The 8,481-nt window shown below is 60.4% G+C and overlaps 1 protein-coding gene across 1 annotated transcript in view; it reads right to left on the reverse strand.

Moving 5' to 3' along the window:
• Positions 1-7,241, reverse strand: part of LOC107124045 (semaphorin-4F-like) — a 31,343-nt gene extending 24,102 nt beyond the window's left edge. Inside the window, exons 1-6 of the mRNA XM_015427429.1 lie at positions 7,088-7,241; positions 6,182-6,241; positions 5,327-5,425; positions 4,775-4,868; positions 576-718; positions 78-253 (exon numbers count right to left, since the gene is read on the reverse strand). Coding sequence (XP_015282915.1) covers positions 78-253; positions 576-718; positions 4,775-4,868; positions 5,327-5,425; positions 6,182-6,241; positions 7,088-7,228 — 713 coding nt within the window. The 5' untranslated portion in view covers positions 7,229-7,241. The remainder of the gene's footprint in view (positions 1-77; positions 254-575; positions 719-4,774; positions 4,869-5,326; positions 5,426-6,181; positions 6,242-7,087) is intronic.
• Positions 7,242-8,481: the final 1,240 nt, after the last annotated feature.

Raw genomic sequence — 8,481 nt, forward strand, 5'->3', positions numbered from 1 at the left:
CCACCCAGACCCTCCCCCACCCACCCACACACACACACAGAGGGCCCCCCAGGGGGGGGCTGGGTGGCCAGACTCACCTCTGGGCTGCGAAGACGCCGTAGAAGACGGTGCCCGTCCCATTGGTGGAGGGCAGAGCGACCATGTCTCGGAGGAGGTTGAAGACTGTTCCGGTCTCCGGGTCCGAGCAGACCAAGCGAGTCTTCAGGAAGGTGGTCCACTTCTTCTGCAAGGTCTTCTGGCCTCCCAAGTCCCCCTGGAGGCGGAGCGGCAATCATGAGTGGGAAGGGGGGAGGAGGAGGGGGCATCCCCTCCTAGGGCTGGGGTGGTGGGGGTGGCCCACAGGGACACACAGAGAGTGGACTGTGCTCAGGGTGTGTGTGTGAAGGGGAGGTGGGGGGCTGGTGCGTGTACATTTCATGAATACAAGTGGACATTCAAGGGGCTATGCACAAAAAAAGGGTGGGGGAAAGAGGCCCTCTCCACGTGGAACACCCCCCACAGCTCGGTGCCAGGGCAGAATACGCCCCCGAAGAAGCCGTCCCATTCCAGAGGGCACGGCGACAGGCCTGGCCTACCTTGCAGACTCTGGCCACGCGGGCCACCTTTACCTTCTCATAGAAGTCATACTCCCGAGCCGTCTCCGTGAAGAAGAAGTAGACCTTGTCATCATCGCCGTCCCTGCTCTCCCGCACGAAGGCCGAGGCCACAAACTCAGGGTCTGGGGGAGGGGGAGGCAGAGGGGGAGCTGGCGTCTGCCACTGGGCTCCTTCCCCTCTGAGGGGCCTCCCTGGCCGCCCCCCCCCCCCCCCGGGGGCTGGCCGCGGCCGACTCACCGTTCAGCCATGCCCCAGAAGTGTCTGTCAGCCACAGCAGCGCATATCAAGAGAAAAACAAAACTGAAGAAGACAAGTGAGACCACCAAACTGCACCGCTTTCCATCTGTGTGGGCTGGGCGGGTGTGTGTGTCCAATTTAAGCCTACAGGTGGAAGATCAGAGTCAGGCCAGAGAGAAGACGGGGAAGAGCAGCCAGAGCAGAGAGCAGGATTTGGGGGGGGGGAGAGAACCCTTGGTGAGGGGCCTCCGGAGCCCCTGCCCCAGTCCTGCTCTGCCCAGGCCCACAATCCAGGAAGGCTGGCCAGGCTCAGGGAAAGACTGACTGGCATCGAGACCATCCCGTCGCGAGGGACACAGCTCAGTGGGGGGGGGGCGCGTCACGGAGGCACTTCAGAAGGCTAGGGGTGCGGAAAGCACAGAAATGCATCATCTGATCGGGAGAAAATAAAAAGGGAAATAAAACACTGAAGAGTCATCCAGAAGAGATGAAAACAGATTCCTTCCAGGAACCATCTTTTGACGAAGAGCCTGCACGTTTAGAAAACAAAGAGAGAGCAGCCCTCAACGCAGCTGGGAGAGACAAACCACCGGAGCCATTCCAAGCGACAGAAATGGAGCCCATCAAAGTCTTAGGAAGACGAGGCCAAAGATGATGGAAAACAACACAACGGTCCACAGATCGAAAATGTCCAGTCTGCATTAAAATTCCAAAAAGAAGAGATGTCAGAGGTGACGGCAACTACTGGGCCGTGGCATTAATTTCCCATGTAGGCAAAAGTGATGCTCAACATTTTACAGCAAAAACTCTCATCAAAAATAGAACGAGAAATGCCAGATGTTCCAGCTGGATTCAGAAAAGGAAGAGGCACTAGAGATCTTTTTGCAAACTTACGATGGTTAGAAGAATTTCAGAAGAAAATCAGCTTGTGTTTCATAGATTACAGCAAACTTTCAAGCCCAGCTGGTTTAAAAAACAACAAAAAACCAGGTGTCCCACAACGTCTGATTCCCCCCCCCCTCTTTTGGTATTTTGTGTGTGTGAGTGTGTGCCTGAAAGTCATGGTTGACTTCTGGCAACCCCTCGTGGGGCTTGGACATTTCAGAGAAGTGGCTTGGCTACTGCCTGCCTCTGCGTCCCGTGGGCCCTGCTGTTCCTTGGAGGTCTCCCATCCGAGTGCTTGCCAGGGTCAGCTCAGCTCAGCTTCCGAGATCTGATGAGATCAGGCTGGCCTGGTCTAGCCGGGTCAGGGCAACGTCTGATTGTTCTGATGAGCAACCTGTACTCCAGACAAGAGGCTACCGTTAGGACAGAATATGGAGAAACAGAATGGTTTCCAACTGGCAAAGGTGTCAGACAGGAACATGTTTTATCCCCCTATCCATTCAATCTGTATGCTGAACATACAGGAAGTTAGTCTAGATTTAGGTAAGGGTGGAGTGAAAATCGGTGGAACATGAACTACTTGAGCTGTGGAGATGAAACCACATGACTGGCAGAAAACAGTAAAGACTCGAAATGACTACAGATGAAGGTTAAAGCAGAAAGTACCAAAGAAAGATTAGAGCTGGACATCAAGAAGACAGAACTGACGGCTACTGAGGAATTCAACAGCTTTAAGACTGACAATGAAGAAACTGAAATTACTGAAGATTCCCCTATTCCTTGGCTCCATCGTCGACTGAAAGGACTGAGACTGGGAAGGGCGGCCCCACGGAGGAGCCAGAAGGAACTCCTCTAAGAGGAAAGGCTGCGCCCAGGTAATGCAAGCCACGGGATTCCCCCCTTTAGGCGGGTGTGAAAGTTGGACACGTTGATTCCTTTGCAATGTGGTGTCGGAGGAGAGTCTTGCAGATCCCGGGGACCGCCAAGAAAGGCAAATCGGTGGGTCCTGGACCAAATCAAGCCTGGACTCAAGCCTAGAGGCTAAAATGACTAACGAGGCGATGGGACTTTGGTTGCATTACGAGAAGACAAGACTCCCTGGAAAAGACAACGATGTCGACTGAAACTGAAGGCGGCAGGGGAAGGGGAAGACCCACCCTGAGACGGGACTGGCGCAATCAAGGAAGCCACAGAGGGGCCCGCTCGGGCTGCGAGGCCCGGGCAAGGCTGTTAGAAAGAGGACGCACTGGAGGCCACCCCCACTCACAGGGTCACCGTAGGCTGGAGGCGACTTGGCGGCTCTTCACACAGACACACAGACACAGACACACAGAACTATGAAGTACAGGTTGCCCAGAGAGGTCGCAGGCAAGAGCAAAGAACTCGGGCAGACTGCAAAGAGCTCCCAGATGATTCCCCCCCCCTCTCACTTGGACAAGTGGCCAACGACGGGCAGATGAAGTTCGAGGTTGGTGAGGAAGAGACAGCAAATCTCTGAGCAGCAGCAGCAGCAGGGGCCGGTCTTGAGGGTGAGGAAGAGACAGCAAACCTCTGAGCAGCAGCAGCAGCAGCAGCAGCAGGGGCCGGTCTTGACCTCTGTGCTTGGCTTGTTTGGCCCTTCAGGGCAATTGGCTGGCCCCTGTGTGAGACGGGAGCCTGGACTAGATGGACCCTCACTGGTCTGATCCAGCAGGACTCTTCTGAGGGTCTTCTCAGGGGAAGGCCTCGGCCTCTCTGCCCTGTTGCTGGACCTCCAGAGGGACTGGCTGGCCCCTGTGTGAGACGGGAGGCTGGACTGGATGGACCCTCTCTGGTCTGACCCAGCAGGGCTCTCCTGACGCTCTCATCAGGGGAAGGCCTCGGCCTCTCTGCCCTGTTGTTGGCCCTCCAGAGGGACTGGTTGGCTGTCTTTGAGATGGGATGTGATTAACACATGGGATTAGTGATTAACACATGGAATTCACTGCCACAGGAGGTGGTGCCGGCTACAGGCAAGGACGGCTTCAAGAGTGAACTGGATAAACATATGGAGCGGAGGTCCATCAGTGGCTATGAGCCACAAGGTATAGACAGGAACTCTCAGGCTGGGGCAGGTGATGCACTGTATTCTTGGTGCTTGGGGGGGGGAAACAGTATGGGGGGGGCTTCTGGTGTCCTGGCCCCACTGCTGGACCTCCTGAGGGCACCTGGTATTTTTGGCCACTGTGTGACAGAGTGTGGGACTAGATTGGCCTGATCCAGCATTGGCTTCTCTTATGTTCTTATGATGCTGGACTAGAGGGACCCTCACTGGCCTGATCCAGCAGGGCTCTTCTGACACTCTCCCCTCTCCCATTTTCCCTCACAACAACTCTGTGAGGTAGGTTAGGGGGTGAAAGAATGACTGGCCCAAGAGCACCCAGAAAGTTCTGTGGCAAGTAAGCGTTTGAACTGGGGTCTCTCCAGCATTCATCCAGAACTCTAACCACTTTACCAGACTGTCTGCTTGTTATTTAAGTAGCCCCCCCCCCCCGAAGATTTCTGATTGGAGTCAGGAGCAGTGTTCCCTCTAAGCCAAGTTAGTGTGAGCTAGCTCACAGTGTTTTAGCCTCCGGCTCACACATTTTTGTCTTAGCTCAGGAAGGATGGGGCTCCAGAGCAAACTGTTTGATGCACCAGGCAAATCGCTCGGACCCAACTTTAATGCCCGGAGCTCACAAAGTGGAATTTTCACTCACAAGGCTCCACAGCTTGGAGGAAGCATTTTGGAGAAGCTGCCTCCTCCTCCTCCCCCCTTGAGCAAGAAAACCCACCCCACCCCCCTCTTCCCTGGATCCTCCTGGCTGGCGTCCTTCACACGTAAGGATGGGCAGCAGCGGTTTAATCCCCGGGGGAGGGGCCGCAGGACCATCAGCCGTCTGCAGCAGCCCCAGAGGTCAGCAGGGAAGGGAGGGGCCCCTCCGGCCTGAGGCTGGCGTGTGCCGCAGGTGCCCGGACTGATCGGCTGGGCCCTTGCCAGGAGGTTCCCGGTGCTAAGGGCCACCGCCACCACCCCACCCCCCGCCCCAAGCGCATACCCGCCATGACGGCCGTGGACGGCTGCAGTGGCTCAAACGGGCACTTCCCTCTGCCGCTCTCCGGGCTCTCCACACTGCGGAAATCGCTCGCTTTCTGCAAGAGACCAAAGGTTGCTCCCGTCACTCGCAGAGGAGGTGGGCCACGGGGGAGAAGTCACCCCCTTCTCCCCCCCATAAGGCAGCCCCCAGCAGCAGCAGCAGCCCAGGCCCCGTTGCTCCTGGCACCCGGAGCTGCCACTGAAGAGGAGGCTGGGAGCCAACGACTCTGCCCGGTTAGCCCTTCAGCGTTTCCACGGTCCGTGGCAGTGAGCACAGGAAAGAGCTGGCCAAACGCTAGACCTGGCGTGGCTGATGCCTCCCTCGGTCTCTTCGAGGGGCGAGACCAGGGTCAGGGTTGGGCTGCCCCACTCGTAAGCCCCCGGCAAGCGGGAGAGGCAGGAGGAGGAGGAGGAGAAGGAGAGCCCCCCCCCAGCCCTGCCCCCTTTGCGGCGGGCGGGAGAACCGCAGCTGCAGAAACCCACCCCCACCCCCGGCCTCAGGGGTGCCACTCACAATGAAGCCGCACTGCGGGTCGAAGGCAAAAGTCCCGCAGACGAAGAGGTGGGTCCTGTTGGCAAACTCCAAGATCCGGACAAAGTTGTGGCACTCGGCCTGGGGAAAGACGACGGCCATCAGCACCACCACCACCCCCCGCTCAGGACGCCGCCCGGCTTCCCGACGTTCCAGGCATCTCGTGCCCCTCATCCTGAGGCCAGGACCCAGCGTCTCATGCCCCTCATCCCGAGGCCAGGATTATATCGCCCGGTCTCATCCCTGCCCCCCGCCCCCACCAGGGATGGCGGTGCTGAAGCCATGGCTGGAAGGGCAGCTGCCCAGTCCTCCTCCTCAGGTGCAAACCGTGGCCCGAGGGGGGGGGTGTGGCTGGGCGCTGTGGCACGCCCTGCCTTCGCTCTCTGGGCACGCTCACGGCCATGACCCGAGGCCCCTCTGGCCTGGCTGGTGACCCCCCCAGCCCAACACCCCCCCCCGTGTCACTGCGGCTCCCCTTCCTCCCCTGAGGGGCAGCGCTACATGACCCACCGGGGAAGAGAGGAGCCCAGAGGCCCCGTGGGGAGGCAGGAGCTTAGGGGCCCAGAGACCGCGGCCCCCTGGCTCGGAGGCGGAGCGTGTTTGCCACTGGAGGGGAGGGGAGCCTTCCCTACCCAGCCCACCAAGGGAGACCGGCAGAGACAGGGCGGCACTCAGACCCCACAGGCATATGCCCCAGGGACCGCAGGCGGCGGGCGGCAGCATCCATGAGACGGGGTCAGCCGGCAGCAGGCACAGAATGCCGACCCCCCACACACACACACAGCAGGCCTCCAGAGGGGGCCCCCGCGCCCACACTCCCCGGCCACGTCCACTTGCCTCCTTCTTGCCTTTCATCTTGCAGGAGTTCCGGGGGTTCTGAAGCACAGTCCAGGGGACCTGAAAGACAGGGGGTTAGGGTTAGGAGAAGGCAGGTGTCCCGTCTGGGGAGGCTGCGGGCGCCCCTCCCCAGCCCCCTTGGACAGGGCACAGAAGCCTGTGAGGGGGGGGCTGGGGAGACCGGCAGGTGTGACAAGGACAGCCTTGGGGCCCTGGGGGGACGACACCCCCCCCAACCCAACCCACAGCAGCTGCCCAGGAGGACCCTGCGAAGCCCCCCCCCTTGGGAGACCCCGCCCAGCCCAGAAGAGGGCAGAGGGGGGGGATGGATCCACAGGGGCGAATTGGGGAGGGGAGGGAGGCAGGAACTGGCTTCCCGCTTCCCCTTTTCCAGTTCCTGAGGAACTTGGAAAGCCGCTTCCTTAATTCGTTGGAGTCCAGGGCTTCCCCCAGCTCTCTGCATTTCCTCTCTGCGGCTTCCTCACCGTAAGCGGGAAACCTGAGTACCGGGCCTTTGTTTTTTGCTCTGCTTTCTTTAATTGCTGATCAAATTCCATCCCGGGATCCAGCCAAGGCCCCTCCTCTCCTTTGCTCTTCACTCCGGCTTTCCCTCCCTGACTTAAAAGATCTGGTTACCACCAATCTAGAATGCAGGATCTTGGTCCACGGGAAGGCGGTATATGGGCTGGACCTCTGGGTGGACCAGTGAGAAGCAAGTCCATGGCTGGGAGCGCATGGGTCTGGTCTCAAGAGCACTCTGCACGCTCCCAGAGGGCGGGATGCCCACCACCCTCCTGCCAAGATTGGCCTGGCCAGGCCCTAGAGGCACGCCCCCCCCCAGGCAAGGAGGCGGCGAGACGTGAGTGGGTGGGGACTGGGCCCCCGGGCCCTCAAAGTCCGGCTCACCATCCGGCTTCTGTGGCTGATGCCGTCCAAGGGCAGGGCAAAGATGGCGTCCTTGGCTCCCACATAGAGCGCTCGGGAGGCCGGGTCCACCAGGAACACGCTGTAGTTGGAAGCCGTCTTGTGGGAGAAGCGCTGCACCATCCGGTCCACCTCTGCAAGGAGAGCAGGAGGCCCACGTCACCCACACGCACACCCCACCCACACACACACACGGGGCTCTCCAGGCCCAGGCCCGGCGGGAGTGGGGAACTGCAGAGGGACCCAAGGGCCGGCTGCGCTGCTCTGTCGGAGGCCCCGGGGCCCCCCTCCCACCCCACCCGCCGCCTGGTCTCCTCTGGCCTCTCTTTAAAGCAGCGAGAGGAGCCTGCCCAGCCCCCTCTCTGCCAAGGCCAGGGAGGGGGGGGGATGCTGGAACCACGGCCAGAAATGCCCCAAGGCGGCCGGGACCCTCTTCTGCACCCGTGGCGCACCGTCTCTGCCTTGGGTGGCCAGCCAGTCCAACGTTTGGCCTCAGGCCTGGCAGAGATCCAGAGGCTTCCCCGGAGGAAGAGCCAGCTGTGGCGTGTGCCTCTCGCAAGCGCACCCCGCCAGCCACAGCTTCCTCTCCCGGCCTCCCTCCCCTCGGCTGTGGTTCTGCTCTCTCAGCCAGGGCCGGCCACAATTGCTTCCCTCTGCACGGCATGGCGGCTGGTGCTGCTGCTGCTCCTGCTCCTGCAGCCGCCCCGGGGCTCCAGGGTGCCCTTGCCGACAGTCAGCCGGAATTGCCGCCCTGCTGCTGCTGCTGCTAAATGGCTCCAGGCCCCATCCTGAGCCACTCCGCGGGCATGCTGGGCACGGGCCGGCTGCTGTGCTGCCTGGGACTCTGGCACCCAAGCGGCACCACTCTGCCCTCCCCTGAGAGCAGCCAGGGGAGGAGGGGGGGGGAAGGAGTTTGTCAGCCGCTCTGAGACTCCTTCAGGTAGTGAAGGGCCATGGGGTATCAATCCAATCTCTTCTTCTTCTTCTTCTCCAGTTTGGCGTAGTGGTGAAGTGCAGGCGGACTCTAATCTGGGAGAGCCGGGCTTGATTCCCCACTCCTCCTCCACGTGCACCTGGCTGGATGACCTTGGGCAAGCCGTAGTTCTGATAAGAGCTGTTCTTGAAAAAGAGCCGTTTCTGTCAAGAGCTCTCTCAGCCCCGCCCCCCTCGCAGGGGGTGTCTGTCTGTGGTGGGGAGGGGAAGGGAAAGGAGCTCGTGAGCCGCTCTGAGACACCTCCGGGTAGTGAAGGGCCATGGGGTACCAATCCTGAGAATCCCCCCAGCAAAGCTGCCCTTTCTTCCCTTCCCGGGGGGGGGACTTCAGCGGGCCTCCCCCCCCCCTAGGGCTTCCTCCTCCTCAGCTCCTCACCGCCCCA

This window comes from Gekko japonicus, unplaced genomic scaffold (genome assembly GCF_001447785.1).
Source record: "Gekko japonicus isolate JY-2015 unplaced genomic scaffold, Gekko_japonicus_V1.1 scaffold2763, whole genome shotgun sequence".
Taxonomy (NCBI): domain Eukaryota; kingdom Metazoa; phylum Chordata; class Lepidosauria; order Squamata; family Gekkonidae; genus Gekko; species Gekko japonicus.